This window comes from Liolophura sinensis, chromosome 6, assembly GCF_032854445.1.
Source record: "Liolophura sinensis isolate JHLJ2023 chromosome 6, CUHK_Ljap_v2, whole genome shotgun sequence".
NCBI classification, from domain to species: domain Eukaryota; kingdom Metazoa; phylum Mollusca; class Polyplacophora; order Chitonida; family Chitonidae; genus Liolophura; species Liolophura sinensis.
Genome location: NC_088300.1, coordinates 32,718,836 through 32,737,225, shown reverse-complemented (window position 1 = coordinate 32,737,225; position 18,390 = coordinate 32,718,836). Strand labels below are relative to the sequence as shown.

At 41.1% G+C, this 18,390-nt stretch overlaps 1 protein-coding gene across 1 annotated transcript; it reads right to left on the bottom strand.

Annotated features, from left to right (window-relative positions):
* Nucleotides 1-11,411: 11,411 nt before the first annotated feature.
* LOC135468778 (DBH-like monooxygenase protein 1 homolog) lies at nucleotides 11,412-18,318 on the bottom strand. Its single transcript, XM_064747198.1, has 4 exons — nucleotides 18,259-18,318; nucleotides 15,777-15,904; nucleotides 13,571-13,754; nucleotides 11,412-11,901 (listed from the first exon to the last, which is right to left on the bottom strand). The coding sequence occupies exons 1-4, from the start codon at nucleotides 18,265-18,267 to the stop codon at nucleotides 11,752-11,754; spliced, it is 471 nt and encodes a 156-aa protein (XP_064603268.1). The 5' UTR covers nucleotides 18,268-18,318; the 3' UTR covers nucleotides 11,412-11,751.
* Nucleotides 18,319-18,390: the final 72 nt, after the last annotated feature.

The window sequence follows — 18,390 nt, the reverse complement described above, 5'->3', positions numbered from 1 at the left end:
TTCCATGACGGTCAGCATCTAACAACAGCCGGTTTATGGTTTCGACTCGATAATTTTAGCTATTTTAGGCCTAGTTCTCGGTTCAACGAAGCTATTGATTTCCTGTTATAGCTTTGGCTCATCCAGTGCATGTTCGTCAGTTTGTAATGGGTATACACGAACCCGTACATCGGTCACTGTTCCGTGCATGTGGTGAAGGAACAGCCCTGTCGAGGTACTTTGTGCATGTGGTGAAGGAACAGCCCTGTCGAGGTACATTGAACACATTTCCATCATAGTAGACATTATCATTTTGCCTTTTGTTGTGTCTATATTTTATTTATGTCTTCATCGGTCAAGCTTTTACGGTAAGGCTAATTAAGTACCGCCTCTTCAACGAATAGAAAAACGTGTTTAATTATTGATGCTGTCATCGCTTGGATTTGTCCAAGCATAACCAGCGGTTGATTTGTCAACATCTAACCTTGGATACCATGACTTCTTTATTGCTTCGCATCATTCGTCCGCACATTGTCCGATTAGTATTTTGCGAGATGCTGTCGTGTCATTCGCCCATTACTATGAAGAGACGTCCACGCATCTTTGTCCCATTGTTTTGCAGAGACGCCCACGCATCTTTCGCCCATTACGCTGCCGAGTCGTCCACACATCACTCGCCAATTACATTGCAGAGACGTCCACGCATCTTTCGCCCATTACTATGCAGACACTTCCACACACCTTTCACCCATTGCTTTGCAGAGACTTCCACACACCTTTCACCCATTGCTTTGCAGAGACGTCCACACATCATTTGCCAGTTACATTGCAGAGACGTCCACGCATCTTTCGCCCATTACTATGCAGACACTTCCACACATCTTTCTCCCATTGTTTTGCAGAGACTTCCACACATCTTTCGCCCATTACGCTCCCGAGACGTCCACACATCATTCGCCCATTACATTGCAGAGACGTCCACGCATCTTTCGCCCATTACTATGCAGACACGCCCACACACCTTTCACCCATTGATTTGCAGACTTCCACACACCTTTCACCCATTGCTTTGCAGAGACTTCCACACACCTTTCACCCATTGCTTTGCAGAGACTTCCACACATCTTTCACCCATTGTTTTGCAGAGATGTCCACACATCATTCGCCCATTACATTGCAGAGACGCCCACGCATCTTTCTCCCATTGTTTTGCAGAGATTTCCACACATCTTTCGTCCATTACTATGCAGACACTTCCACACATCTTTCGCCCATTACTATACAGACACTTTCACACATCTTTCTCCCATTATTTTGCAGAGACTTCCACAAATGTTTCTCCCATTACGCTCCCGAGACGTCCACACATCATTAGCCAATTACATTGCAGAGACGTCCACGCATCTTTCGCCCATTACTATGCAGACACTTCCACACACCTTTCTCCCATTGTTTTACAGACACATCCACGCATCTTTCCCCCATTACGCTCCCGAGACGTCCACACATCATTCGCCAATTACATTGCAGAGACGTCCACGCATCTTTCGCCCATTACTTTGTAGACACTTCCTCACATCTTTCACCCATTGTTTTGCTGAGACGTCCACGCATCTTTCGCCCATTACGCTCCCGAGACGTCCACACATCATTAGCCAATTACATTGCAGAGACGTCCACGCATCTTTCGCCCATTACTATGCAGACACTTCCACACACCTTTCTCCCATTGTTTTGCAGAGACATCCACACATCTTTCGCCCATTACGCTCCCGAGACGTCAACACATCATTTGCACATTACATTGCAGAGACGCCCACGCATCTTTCGCCCATTACTATGCAGACACTTCCACACACCTTTCGCCCATTGTTTTGCAGAGACATCCACGCATCTTTCTCCCATTACGCTTTTGAGACGTCCACACATCATTCGCCAATTACATTGCAGAGACGTCCACGCATCTTTCGCCCATTACCCTCCCGAGACGTCCACACATCATTCGCCAATTACATTGCAGAGACGTCCACGCATCTTTCACCCATTGTTTTGCAGACACTTCCACACACCTTTCACCCATTGTTTTGCAGAGACGTCCACACATCTTTCGCCCATTACCCTCCCGAGACGTCCACACATCATTCGCCCATTACATTGCAGGGACGCCCACGCATCTTTCGCCCATTACTATGCAGACACTTCCACACATCTTTCTCCCATTGTTTTGCAGAGACTTCCACACATCTTTAGCCCATTACGCTCCCGAGACGTCCACACATCATTTGCCCAGTACATTGCAGAGACGTCCGCAATCTTTCGCCCATTACTACGCAGACACTTCCACACATCTTTCACCCATTGTTTTGCAGAGACGTCCACCCATCTTTCGCCCATTACGCTCCCGAGACGTCCACACATCATTGGCCCATTACATTGCAGAGACGTCCACACATCTTTCGCCCATTTCTTTGCAGAGACGTCCACGCATCTTTCGCCCATTACTATGCAGACACTTCCACACATCTTTCACCCATTCTTTTGCAGAGACTTCCACACATCTTTCTCCCATTACGCTCCCGAGACGTCCACGTATCATTCGCCAATTACATTGAAGAGACGTCCACGCATCTTTCGCCCATTACTATGCAGACACGCCCACACACATTTCACCCATTGCTTTGCAGAGACTTCCACACACCTTTCACCCATTGTTTTGCAGAGACTTCCACATATCTTTCTCCCATTGTTTTGCAGAGACTTCCACACACCTTTCACCCATTACTTTGCAGACACGCCCACACATCTTTCTCCCATTGTTTTGCCGAGTCGTCCACACATCTTTCTCCCATTGTTTTGCAGAGACGCCCACGCATCTTTCGCCCATTACGCTCCCGAGACGTCCACACATCATTCGCCAATTACATTGCAGAGACATCCACGCATCTTTCGCCCATTACTATGCAGACACTTCCACACACCTTTCGCCCATTACTATGCAGACACGCCCACACACCTTTCTCTCATTGCCTTGCAGAGACGTCCACACATCTTTTGTCCATTACGAAAATACATCAAACTATTAGACTCGACAGTGTTTAATTTTCTTTCATCTGGTATACACTTCATTTTAGTGTTTTCTTTTCCTTGAATCACATGTAAAAATAAGTATCAAAGAATATTCAGCAGGATACGACAGATTAGAAGTCATAGTAGGTTAGATTTCACCTAGCTGTGTGCTTGTGTTTTAGTTAATAAAGGTCAAGTTTTTTGATTAGTAATTAGTGAATGCGGTCGCAGATTGTAATCCAGCTCACAATGGTTCGGCACGGGGTTTTGGAGAGGGACAGTTGTTTTCCAGGACACTATTCGAATTCCTCCACCCATAAACCTGAACACCGCCATTGCGTAAAACAGCAATCCAACGCGCATGTAAATAGCTAAAACTAGGAAAAGATAAAGCACATGTAATGTCTGTTCGCTTGTGATAAAAGCTGTGAAATTCGATGACTTGAGTTTTACACCTGTCGCTAATCGACAGTCTCCAGTACCACTGTACCCTTACTTACTAACGACTGTTTGTATAAGGTATCTATGTCACGTGTACACGTGGATCCGGTCAGGTATATCGGGTGAGCATAAAAAATGGGCCGTATTTTGACACTCAATATCTCCGAAACCCTCTTACGTCAGCTTCTAAATACTCACACAATCAAAAGCAATTATGTTCTAAGTATACAGACCAAATTTCAATTTCATCCTTTAAGATTTCTGTTCATGGGACCAAAATCAAAGTAGAGTCAAAAACGCATATTCCGGACATTTCAAAATGGTGTTCTACATTCCGGACATTTCAAAATGATGTTCTACCTCGTTTTACTTGAAAAGGTGATCAATCCCTTGTCCGCCGCAGAGAAAACCATCTTGATTCAGCAAAACCTGTGCCTATCTGCCGGAAGGGTTTCTCTGACACTAGAGCCAGACAATTTTTCCAGACGACACTTGATTGACGCGTGTCACACAGGTGCAGCGCGCGCTCTACTCATGACACCTGACAGGTGATGCAATGTGGATCACCGGAACGTGCGTTTTTGAGACTATGTTTTCATTTTAACCCTGTGTACAGACTACTCAAGCTATAACCTTGAAAATTGGTTAGTATATTAACAAAATCATGCCATTTGAATGTCATGAATGAAGTTTGAAAGGGTTTGAACAAAGGGTAATGGAGCAATGCAGCATCAAAAGTACGGCCCATTTTTATGCCCACCAAAAGGATATAGACCAGAACGTCGAGCTTAAGTATATATTACACGCGCCAAAAAATATTACTTCAGCTCACGTCATTTGGCAGTACACAAGCCTGTTCAGTCACAACCCCGCGCAGCTGATACCTGGACATATATTTAATATGTTTTTGCAAGGGGTTTTTATTCTCTGTGCCGTTTATTATGTATGTGCACAGAGGTGATGATGTGATGATGGATCCAGAAGAAAAATTCCACCTGTTTTGGAACTTTGACCACCATGAAATCATCTTTGAAGTTTTAGGTGATGACTCTGGGGTATGTAGGTTTGGGGTTCTCTCCCTGTGGGGACATGGCCGGCTCGGATATGGCCATCGGCAGGTTTGGGGATGCCACAGGAAAAGCCAATTTACAGGTAACTTAACAATAATCAGTGGTTACAAAGTTAATGTAACTTTGTAACCACTGTATGACGGACGCAGACGAAACAAAACACCGACCTTATTATAACTGGGCAAATTCGACACCTGACAACTACTGGAGACTTACAACAACAAAATTTGGCCCGCCTTCCCACACATGATATAAGCAGCCTAAAGCTTTTCACTTTTCACGGGAAAGATAAGCCTAGATCAATTAGACACTTAATTCGATCATTAAACTTGTGACATAAGATTATAACGATGCTGTTAGTCGTCCATGAAGTGTCATTTTATCTCACTTCCATATATTTAAGAAGAATCTATAATCTTGACCAGCTTTTTACTTCACAGCATTTTTGTTTCAGTGCTTTTTTAACTCCAAAATAGACGTCATAGGGTGATATTTTAATAGGTAAACTTCAAATTTATGATTGATAAGCCTGACTTTTGATGCCAACAAAGGTGTCTTGCTTTACGAAAGCACATTGATAGACTCCGATATAAAACATTTTGTCCCAACAGACTATGTATCATTACACATCATGGTATACAATCTTATGTTCTAAAACCAAGTAACCCTTTCTAAAAAAAAATAAATGAACTGTTTTTTTGAACAGTGTTTAACGGTCTTTCATCTGACATGTTCTTCATTTTAGTTTTTGGGGACAACGGAATTTCCCTCTGTCATGTATATAAGAGATCAAATTGTTCTTAAGATGCACTCTCCCTTCTCCACACACACTCACAGTTCCTCTTCCAAGCGTCGTAAGTCCCCCTTGAGGCGCGTAAGAGGGGATCGACACTTTAACGTCAACTTGCTGTGCTACGTTTATTTTCTTTATCCCTGCCAACACAGTAAGTGTTGGGCTATCTGTCAGTTTGTTCTTTCGCAAACGTAGACATTGCAACACGACATCCAGCCAATTCTATATTATCCTGTTCAAAATAACACCACGTGCCTGGCATTTTTTTCTGGTTCATGCTTCATACAAAGGGGTTGATGTGTGGTGTGTGGTAAACACCGGCTTCATATTTCGCATCGTCTTTGAAAGGCCTGGAAAATTACATCTAGGCCAATGTCTACTGTAAAAGCATGAGATTATGGTCTCTGTTCATTGTATTGTCAACTGACACCAGGATTGCAACACGCTCCCAGAAAAGTGATGACCAGTTCTTTGTTATGTAGTGGAGAAACGACGAGCGATAGTTGACAGTCGGAGCGCCGCATCGATTCTTTGTCAAGAATCAACTGTTGCGAGTTGTTTCTTCTACTTAAACGTGTTTGTAGTAATGTAACAACTATCGATTCTTTTTCAAGAATCGCGCGGTGTCATTTCAAACAATTACTAAAAAACAATAATCCATCATAATTAGCGCCAATGAATGATCACCCTATGATGTCTATTTTCGCGCCGACTGGGCCGCATTATTTGCTTAGTGGAAAATAATACGTAGCATGGTTGACCTTTCGTGGCGGTTTTACATGACGTTTTAGTAAAATAGCGTGAGAGCGTTTAGCCGATGGGAGTTCAGTCGGTTGTATTCTATACAGGCTACTACGTGAGCATACTTACATGGGTGAGTAAGATTATGGACAGTCAATGGTTAATTATGCAGAAAAGTAAATCTGCATTGATCAAAGTTTACATATAATGTTGGGAAGTCTGATAATAGGATTATACAATGTATTGGAGATATCCGAAATGTCCTCTATCAGAATGCTGTAAATTACACCTACAAGTTCACCTGTGACAAGCCTGCTGTATGTGAGAGCTGATTATGTTTAAACTGGGTGTGACAATGCCTCCTGTATGCAAGAGCTGAGTATGTTTAGACTGGGTGTGACAAGCTTGCTGTATGTAAGAGCTGAGTGTATTTAAACTGGGTGTGACAACGCCTGCTGTATGCAAGAGCTGAGTGTGTTTAGACTGGGTGTGACAAGCTTGCTGTATGTGAGAGCTGAGAGTGTTTAGACTGGGTGTGACAAGCTTGCTGAATGTAAGAGCTGAGAGTGTTTAAACTGGGCGTGACAAAGCCTGCCGTATGCAAGAGCTGGGTGTGTTTAGACTGGGTGTGACAAGCTTGCTGTATGTAAGAGCTGAGAGTGTTTAAACTGGGTGTGACAAAGCCTGCTGTATGCAAGAGATAAGTGTGTTTAGACTGGGTGTGACAAGCTTGCTGTCTGTAAGAGCTGAGTGTGTTTAAACTGGGTGTGACAAGCTTGCTGTATGTTAGAGCTGATTATGTTTAAACTTGGTGTGACAAAGCTTGCTGTATGCAAGAGCTGAGTGTGTTTAAACTGGGTGTGACAAGTTTGCTGTATGTCAGAGCTGAGTGTGTTTAAACTGGGTGTGACAAAGCCTGCTGTATACAAGAGCTGGGTGTGTTTAGACTGGGTGTGACAAACTTGCTGTATGTAAGAGCTGAGTGTGTTTAAACTGGGTGTGACAAAGCCTGCTGTATACAAGAGCTGTGTGTGTTTAGACTGGGTGTGACAAGCTTGCTGTATGTAAGAGCTGAGTGTGTTTAAACTGGGTGTGACAAGCCTTTTGTGATAATGTCGATGTAATTTTTCTGCTGTAGAACTAAAATATTTACATCAGTAGTTTCTTTTTTCGGTGTATAATACTGCATGGCCTTACTCGGTACATAACGTACGTAAGAGGGTCTATTCAGCATAATGCGGATGGTCGTGGATTTCACCCCAGGCTCTGTCCGGTTTCGAACCACCACAATCCTGACCGGTGTCGCATAGAAGAAATTAAATAAATAAATACTCAGTACATTTGTTGGATACATGCTTTATTCGAGTCTCTCTCCCACCGAACCTGGAATGCTTGAGTAAAACGATTTTGCTCAGTTATACATCTCTATTTTTGAAATACATATTTCAAGAATGTATACCCTATTTACAATGACACGAGACTCGTAAACACCGAAGCGTGGCGAACGCTCTACTGGATTATAATGCAGGCTATAACGTACACAAAGGCGGAAATGTAGTTATATTGACCCAGTAAAATAAAATTTTTAAAATGCTATACAATATTTAAAGATGGGGTTCGTAACAAATTACATTTAACTTTATAATGGGTCCGGCCCTGGCCGAGCTGTTATTAAAGTGTTTCCCTTTCGATCAGCTTATAAGTGAAAAAACGTGTTCCGTCAAAAAAACGCAAGGAAATAAATAAATAAATAAGTAAATATCTTGAGAATCTATCATGATTGTTTAAAATTAAAACGAGATAATCGCGTACAGCTGGTGATATCAACACCAGTGAGTTCTCATTGTTTTGTATAGGAAAAAACAAGATGCAGATATTTCACTTCTAATATTTTATATACAAAAGTGCCCACCTTAGGCCCACCTTATAAAGGAAAGAACTGGATTTCTTCGAGAACGCCATTGACAGGTCAGATCCAAAGGTTAGAGAGGACTTCCAGGAGTATTCCCTGCTCAAGGATTATCCTGTTTACTTCTCTTCGTGCAGTAATAAACGAAAATTCTATCCGGTAAGTATCCACTGTAATACTAACTGTGATGCGAATGTCATATTATGCTGTCCACGACAGCAAGCTGCAATACGAACTGTGATGCGAATAGCATATTAGGTTTTCCACAATAGTAAGCTGCAATACGAATTGTGATGCAAATGTTATATTACGCTGTCCACAATAGTAAGCTGCAATACGAAGTGTGATGCGAATGTCATGTTAGGCTCTCCAAAATAGTAAGCTATAATACGAAGTAGGGCCTCTGTTGCTCAGTTGGTAAGCGCGCTAGCGCAGCGTAATGACCCAGGATCCTCTCACCAATGCGGTCGCTGTGAGTTCAAGTCCAGCTCATGGTAGTTACTTGCAGCAGTAACGTGTAATACTAACTCTGATGCGAATGTCATATTAGGTTATCCGCAGTAGTAAGTTGTAATACGAATAAAATAATTGTGTTATTATGGTGCAAATAATATAAAATCGTATCCAACCGTATACATGTATATTTATGTATTCATTTGGTTATAATATATTAAGTGATTTATATTTTATACCACGGCATTATACGGTGGATGAAAATTGGAAATTGAGCCCACCTGGGAAACCATAGATTGCTGACAGGCCTTCCGACATACGACAGGAGAGGAAACTAGCATCAGATGGACTTGAACTCACTGCGATCGCATTGATCATTGTTCTGTGCTAGCATACTACCATTAGGCACAGAGCGCCCACCACAGCCTCCACCCCAGCCTGCACCCCTGCCTCCACCCCAGCCTGCACCCCAGCCTCCACTCCAGCCTCCACCCCAGCCCCCACACCCTCCACCGTATATATGCCTATATAGTCTTACTTATCCATGTTGCGTGAAATGACAGTTTTGTATGTAAATGACAACATACAAATGTCTTTACATGTTTCATTATCCAGGCAAGTTACAGCATGGTAGACATACCGAGCATCCGGGTACCTCTCACGGAGAAGCCAGAGCGCCCTGTGGATCCGGCGACTGGCAGCCATATGATGCTCAGCTGGTGGGTTATATTCCTTACAACTACCCTGGCTACTCTGCTCTTCTAAACTCAAGGGCTATAAAGCGTGTCAGGTGCACTTCAAGATACAACAAGGAAATTAAAATCAGGAGAAGTCTGATAAAATTTATGGATTAGAATAAGCACTGTGCGAAGAGGGAAATTAGTTTTGAGCAGGGTTACAAGCAGCTGTACAAACCCTGTACTAACCACAACAGAGAGTTACTCGTAGTTCTATAAACCTTGTACTAACCACAACAGAAAGTTACTCGAAGTTCTATAAACCCTGAAGGCGTTTAGAACGTAATGATGTGGACACAAAGTCACTTTAATTACGTCTGCGTAAAACCTGTATTCTTGCATTTTTGTGCATCTTACATTGAAATAACAGGTATGGTATAGGATCGTCCACTACACAAGTGTCACATAAACCTGAATATAATTATATTAATTATAACTGATAATAATTATAGCCATTGATATACTTTAATATTACATGTACTCCCTTCCCAAATTATTAATCTGTGTTGATACGCAGGCCTATTATTCACCCAGAAATCAGCCCATAGAACCTTGTATTGTTTCACAATGTATTTTATATATATTAAAAATTCCCGTTGGATGCGCATGTTGACTTTCTTAGTTTACGTTTACAACCATTGATAGTTCGATAGTGTTTACGATGACAAATTGATGGTAAATATGAGCTTACTTTGATGGCGTGGCAATACAGGGAACAACTGTATTTGTTTACAATCATAAGACTAGTTTACCTCCAACCATAGAGAGCTCTGCATGTGTAATAGACCAGTCTTTGGTAATCTTGGTAACAATAGATCAGCCCATGAATACACAGTCATGAGAACTTTCTCGTCACCAAATAACCATGTAATAAATTATACAAATGTGTTCTGTTTAGGGCCTAATGATTAGTTCATCGAAGCCAAAAGATGTAGCTTCCTCTCCGGCGGTACCTGGGAAGACCCCTCAGCAACCTGCGTATTGTCGTAGTGTTCTCCCAAGCTCTGCCACCATAAATCTGTCCGCCTCCGTTTAAGTGAAATATTCTAGAGTACGGCGTCGAACACCAATCAAATAAACAAATAAATTCATTAGTGCATAACGCCTTAATTTATTGCCGGTGATATAATATTATGTTGTAACAATCTATTCTAGCATCACTCCAAAAACAAAATGTTAGTTTTACTAGCGGTGATCACTGGCTTTGTTGTCTGGTACCAATTCTAAGTTGTATAGTGCTGCCAGACATTTGAGACCTCTTCTGTTCTACCCCAAAACTTGTGAAGACCCAGGATGAAACCATGATCGGGTTATATTAAAGACTTTTGAAATTGTACCTGTCATGTTTATAGAGTAAGGAAAGAGGACTGGTTGGCCCGATATCAGCATAATGTGATTCGGTGGGGTGTCATGTCTAGTGTCTTCGGTATGATGCTTCACTGGCAGCAACACTGGCGGCATGGACTGGCCCTGCCAAAAGAAGACACAGTTTTTGCTCATGTACAAACACCCAATGCCCCCTCGTCGCCATATGACTGAAACATTGTTAACCACGACGTAAAACTCAAAGCATACATACTTACCAGACATGACCTCACACCTGATAGTGCGCTGACACAGTGTCGACAGGTGCTTAGCCTAATGCCTTATGCTGAGTGTGGGGTTTGGGGTGTAGGGTGTGGTCCAGCGGTTCAATGCGCTTGGCTTTCAATTTCTATTGGTGAGGCTTCAAAACCGGCCTTGTACATGGAATTTATAGATTTTCTCGATCTCATTGCTTGTGAAAAATTGATAACAATAAGCGGTCTGTGATGCTCGGTGGGGTGTTTTAGGCAGTCTAACGTTCATTGAAGACCATACTCGTGTCTTCTACAAACATAATTTGCACTAAGTCACATGTGAGAAACACATGAGAAAGTCCAGTTTCTCGGAGTTTTTCACCCATGAAATTGACCGTTAGCGTATAAGTGAAAAATTATTGAGTATGGCGTTAAAACAACAATCAAAGAAAAACAAATTGGTGAGTGCAAAGCCATGGAGGCAAATGTATCAAGATTGCCAGCTTTACCCCAGTACAAGCATGACGTTGCCTATCCTCTCGGCCACCTAAGCGCGGTGGCTACGGAATAATGCGAGAATTGGCCAGTTGACCACCACATGGAAAAACAGTAGGTTCAAACTTTCAGGTGACACGAAAAAATTGTAAGAATGCCATGCGTGGAAAAATAGAAAATTTTTATTCCAAAAAATATATTGTAAAAAGTATCACGTTCAGTGGCAGGAGAGTCGTTCTTGTGGAAAATATATATCAGCAGACATTTGTAATAGACATATTAGATGTAATAATAATTAGAAACAGAAGTAAAATGAATTTTCAATGTCAGTAATTAACTTCAGCTTCATTGTACATTTACAATAGCTCTATATGACCACACACATGCCTCTTGCAACTCTAAAGTCTCCCACTTTGAGTTCAGCTATGTTGTAATCTACAAAACACCTCTGGGTTTATAGAACTCTCTTGGCGTGTGTGTGATAGCCAGTTCACATAGTCCTATAGTTTCAAACGATCACCGTGACAAGGGTGGTGATCAGAAAGAGAGTCACAGAGCTGACTGCCATCTGTGCTCCATCCGCTATCACATTACCACACATCGACTTCTCCTCAAGAGGATATCTGATGCTTGGTATGCTCGTCACCTTGAAATTTGCCTGGAAAAACAAAGACGCACAGATATTTTAATGTACACATGTTCCCGTTTATGTACACAATGTCCGTTGCACGCCAAAGCAAATCAAATCAAGGAATAACAGAGCTAACGCCTTGATTTGATCAAAATGTGTCTTTCGTTGAGAAAATTTTACCGAAAACTTCGGGATATTATCTATTGTTTACAATACAAGTCACTCCGATTGCCAAACAGAAATTTTTTATTTATTTTTTTATTTTCTGAGCTATAAAATGTCCTGAAATTAAAATTAAATATGGTGGCCCTTACGGACAACAGCCAGTACGTACGTTGCATGACCTTGCCTGTATGAAACATGGCGGGCGTTAGTTAGACTTCTCGATTCAAAATTTTCAAAGGTTGGATTATTGTTAAAAAAAGGTATGCCGGTGCAAAGTTCACATTTTCAAATCTCGACTAACTTGCGGATTCAATCTACATCAAAAGTGACGATGGGCTCGAGATGTGAAAAGTTTTTGGAATTTTCCTTCTAAGCAATGTACGACTACCAGACGAGCTAAACATATAAAGCTAAAATACCTATAGTCATTTAGCCAGTCGCCTATATTCATCTATCTGTGAAATCTCGTACTCCTTACCAAAATTGCATTTCGTTAGTGACAAGTAACACCAAAGGCTCTAACCAATGATATGTTGTAAGTTTATATTATTACAATAAAAATGCAGTTAGAATACTTTTTCTAATTCATAATGTTAAACTCCATAAGCCTGATGCCAAGGCCGCAAACTCATCACCTCGGGTGACGTCATCAGTATTCACGAAGAGGTGGCATGCTGGACAATGGGCGTGGAGAGTAATTTGTTTTACAATAGGAGCACCAGCATGCGTTATAGCAAACTCCATGTAATGACACAGCCTACACTACTGTCTCAGTGAATAGACATTGTTTTTTTATAACAAAATTTCTTAACGTCCAGCTTTAAAACCATATTGCCATAAGATTATATACTACAAGGTTATATTATACTATACATGTTGAACTATCCCGCTACCGGGTTTTGAATAATTATGACCTCCCCCAGTTAGTGAGTTCTTGCCGTCGAAACCGAACTTATGTAGTTTAATATTATGAATTAGAAAGAGTGTTCTAACTTCATTTTCTGTGCCAGAATATGGACTTCCAACATTAACATGTGTATAGTTTGTTTTGATACGCGTCACTGACTACAACCGGCCTGGATAGCACAGTTTATAGATCCGAGATCAATCCTGGGTCGAGTCACACCTAAAACTTTAAAAGAGGAAATTGTAACTTCCTCGCTTGGCATTCAGCATGAATGACTGGTTGACCCGTATCAGTATAATGGCTCCGGCGGGGCGCCTTACTTGCCTTCGGTAAGTCGTCTAGATAGAAGCAGCACTAGATAGAAGACCGGTGGAAATCCGTCCTGCGACAAGGAGGCACATGACATACACCCTAAGGATTCCTTCGTCGTCATATGAAAAATTGTTGAGTACGACGTTAAACCCCAAGCACTCACTCACTCACTCGTTGACTACTGGCAATTTTGGTAGCTGGTATGACTGATTTCACAGATAGCTGAATACAGAAGGCCAGAAGAAATACATTATAAATACTATAGTTTGATGGGTTAAATACGGTTTGACTTGGACAACACTGTAAACTTACCGGGTAGGATTTGGTGCCATCAAAACACAGAGCGAAGTGAACAGGATAATCCTTGAGCAGGGAATACTCCTGGAAGTCTTTTCTAACCTTTGGATCTGACCAGTTAATGGCGTTCTCAAAGAAATCCTTCCAGTTCTTTCCTTTGTACTCGGGTGGGGTGAGGATATTAGGGCTCACCTGGTGACTGTGAAAACAATATTTTGCAAAATAAATAATTTAAATATGCTCAAACAATTCTATATTTATGGCAGGACCACCAACACTAGTGCTATGTACCCAAGAAAGGAAAAGTCACAAGTCTTTAAATCCTTACAGTCTATGAATTAGACGATTCTATTTGGTAACGATGTTTTGAGTAGCATTTGAAATCAATTCTACTCAAGAGCTATTTGTTGACAGCCATCTCGCTAAATGACATTCCTCTTTAAAGAATCAAATTCTCACATAGAGCAGGCTTTTATGGCTAATAAAATGTTGTTATTAAAACAACTGCCTGATTTTCCTTTGAATCAGCGCCTTGACCGAGTTAAGATGTCGCTTTGAGGTATCGTAGGCGAGATAGAACTCCCCTGTATACTGTTTGAATATCGGATTACAAATATAAGTCTACTCAGCTCTGCGTACACCAAACTGGTGATATCCAGCTTGTAATACCAACTAGAGTACCAGATAGAGTAGCAAAAAGTTCAGCTGTTACACATTGTCATATTTAACACAAATGCCCAGTTTTATCATAAAGCAAGCTTGTCATACTCGATCAGGACAACACTTACTCCGTTCAGAGACCCGGCAAGCTTGTCATTACTCGATGAGGACGAACATTTACTCAGTTCTGACATCCGGCAAGCCTGCCATACTCGATCAGGGCGAACACTTACTCAGTTCTGACATGCATCATGCTTGTCCTACTCGATCAGGACAAACATTTACTCAGTTCTGACTTCCAGGAACCTTATCATACTCGATCAAGACAAACATTTACTCAGTTCTGATACTCGGCAAGCTTATCATACTCGATCAAGACAAACATTTACTCAGTTCTGACACCCGGCAAGCCTGCAATACTCGATCAAGACAAACACTTACTCAGTTCTGACATCCGGCAAGCTTGTCATACTCGATCAGGATAAACATTTACTCAGTTCTGACACCCGGCAAGCCTGTCATACTCGATCAGGACAAACACTTACTCAGTTCTGACATCCGGCAAGCTTGTCATACTCGATCAGGGCAAACACTTACTCAGTTCTGACACCCGGCAAGCTTGTCATACTCGATCAGGGCGAACACTTACTCAGTTCTGACATGCATCATGCTTGTCCTACTCGATCAGGGCAAACACTTACTCAGTTCTGACACCCGGCAAGCTTGTCATACTCGATCAGGGCGAACACTTACTCAGTTCTGACATGCATCATGCTTGTCCTACTGGATCAGGGAAAACACTTACTCAGTTCTGACATCCGGCAAGCTTGTCATACTCGATCAGGGCAAACACTTACTCAGTTCTGACACCTGGCAAGCTTGTCATACTCGATCAGGGCGTACATTTACTCAGTTCTGACATGCATCATGCTTGTCCTACTGGATCAGGGAAAACACTTACTCAGTTCTGACACCCGACAAGCTTGTCATACTCGATCAGGGCGAACACTTACTCAGTTCTGACATGCATCATGCTTGTCCTACTCGATCAGGGCAAACACTTACTCAGTTCTGACACCCGGCAAGCTTATCATACTCGATCAAGACAAACACTTACTCAGTTCAGACACCCGGCAAGCCTGCTATACTCGATCAGGGCGAACACTTACTCAGTTCTGACATCCGGCAAGCTGTCATACTCGATCAGGGCAAACACTTACTCAGTTCAGATATCCGGCAAGCTTGTCATACTCGATCAAGACAAACATTTACTCAGTTCTGACATCCAGCAAGCTTATCATACTCGATCAAGACAAACATTTACTCAGTTCAGACATCTAGCAAGCTTGTCCATCAGGAGAAACATACATGTTCAGTTTTAACATATGGCAAAGTAATGATAAACGATCTGCATGTATGCTAAGTATATATGCTCATTTCTGACGTACGACAAGACTAGATGGACATATTGAGCAGTAGATGGGGACAAGCTTGTCATACTCAGTATCGACAAACTCAAGTCAGACATACGACAAGCTTCTTATACTTAGAATGAACATACTCAGCTGTAGCGCCCCTGAAGGCAATATTGAACTGTGCAGTGGGCTGAGTTGTACAGTAGCTCAGAGATATCTTGGGATAATACACGATAAACGCTATGCACATCTCTTCTCTCGTGCTCAACCCGGCCTAAAAAGAAAAATTATAATTATAACACAAGCGTATATAAGCCTGTACAAATCCTTCCTATGAAAATTGAAATTCAAAAATTCACGAAACTGGGGTTATAAAATAATAAGCCTCAAGGAAACCTCGTCACTGCCTTTGTTTAGCTTCCCATGCTTTTGGCCGCATATACCAGGGCATATGGTGGGCATATACATCCACAAGACCTGGCCCCGGGATCAAGAAACGATCTTAGACTTGAAACAGAATTTCACTTTAAAATTAATTCTTACGTAACAAGGTCAAAATACTGCTTAACAAGGTAAATTTTGAACAAGTTATCGTAAAACAAATGTCGGCTAAAATAACGGAAAGGAACATACCAAGTTTAAAGGATTAGTGTCCAGATTGACTATCTATTCATATTAGCCACACTTGTATATATTATTAAATTGAATGTGAAAAAATATTGAAAAGGGGTATATTAATTGGAGTAATATGGCACTTAAAATCACTTGATAATAAGGCTAATTTTATGCTTTTTTCGGCTAACACTCGGTAGGCTCCACCCAATTACGTCCTACAATTTCAGTACAATGTCAGAGCTTCAACATTTAGCTCAGTGTTAAAAAAGCTACAAGAGTGACAACAAGCATATCGAATTTCTCCACTAAAAGGGTTTGCTGTTCTGCATACCGGCGCGTTGTGAAAACAGGTCGTCGAGGGCCCCAGGATTTGTTTTTTTTTCAAGTGTTCAGACGATTTGATGACTATAGGCTCCGATGGGCATAGGCCATTCGGCTAGTTGTCATCACATAAGAGCCCTATGTGTGGATTTAGAATGTCTCGGGAAAGACTGATATTTACTGTATAGCGGACGGTGGGAGAGAATAGTAAATAAATATTAAATCTTAAGATAAAGATGAGAAATGTACAGTGTAACGCAGGATAAAGCTATAGCTTACTAGTCCCTATTGCCAGTGCGGAAATACCTGAGCCGATCAAAGTTAACGTCTGAAAACTCGGAATCTAAAGTCTGGAAAGAGATGTCAGTGTTATAAATCGAAATAGGGTTCAAATTCAAATGACAGTATACTTGCTCCTGCGTAGATAGAATCCATCTCAAAAATGACATCGTTTTGATTCGAAGGTTATTTAGACCACATAGACTTGTGTTGGCCGCCTTGACGTCAGCCGCTGAGCCGTGTGGGGCGGCCGGTCGGAGATCGGTTAGGGTAGTAAATCTATTGTTTTTGGTGGGTTTATAGTCGTTATCACGTTTCTCGGAAGCCCTCCCAGTAACACTGTTTGAAAAGGTTACATTCTTTACAATTAGGGCCAGTAGCTGGACACTAATCCTTTAATAATGATTGAAATGTGCACGTAAGTCTAAGATCGCTTCGTGATCCTGGGTAGCATTGTTTTCATGTCATTGTTTAATATATTTGACGACACAACAAAAGTTTAATATTTCTAGACTAAAGACGTCTGACAAAAATTTTTTTATCAATATCATTGCATTTTTCTATCCTGTTTTAGCAAGTACATATGGCCTCGGTACTAAACAACGTACTTCTGAGCGTGTAAATTGGTAAATTTAAGCATGTACGTGGACAGTTGGAATAAAACCCTAACTGAGCTAAATTACCAAGAGCCCGTATTTCACCAGTTATGTTTGACCATTTGCCATTTATCACAATGTCGTCGCTACTCAGGGTGTTAATCTCAATGCTGTTGTCTTTTATATTTCGTAGTAAGAGTATGACAACTTAAAGGCAAACAAAACACTAAGTTGAAGTATATCTCAGATGAAAAACTATTAAATACTCTCCAATAGAATAGTTCAATTTATTTTTTTTACGTTGGTCTGTAGTGAACCAGAAAGTATTGAAATAGCTCGTTTCACGATAAAAAAAATCTACATGTATATTCATTTTTATTGATAAAATGTAGCAGTCTGTGTGTGGTAAAAATCGGATGTGACATCATTGATCAACATTGTCAGAAAATGCCAACTTTCAAATGCATTTTACTAAGTTGAAAAATTTTTTGAAAAATAAGTTGAGCTATTTTTATGGGCAGTGTTTAATAGTATTTTATCTGACATACTTCACGTTAGTGCTTTCTTTGCCTTTCATGATGTGACCAAAAATTTAGTGTTGCATGGAAAGGTGTTTATAAAGGTATACTTTTGAACGTGTCACTAAAATGTCATAATTTCACTGGACTCTGTTACCATTGGACGTAGATGCCACGGAGTTAATTAAACTTCCAATTAATGACAATGTTCAAATAATCAGTAAACCGTGAATATTTTTTGCGGTAAACGATGCATAGTTATTTCAATTTGCAATGCACACAGTGGTTGAAACACTTACGTATGTCATTTCGGTTCTGTCTTCTGTGTTGTAGACACACTGTATCAGCGTTCTGTCTCCCTGTTCAAAAAACAACACCAAGAGGTAGAAATAAATATTTAGGTCTACTGTTTGCAAAATTCATCATTTTGT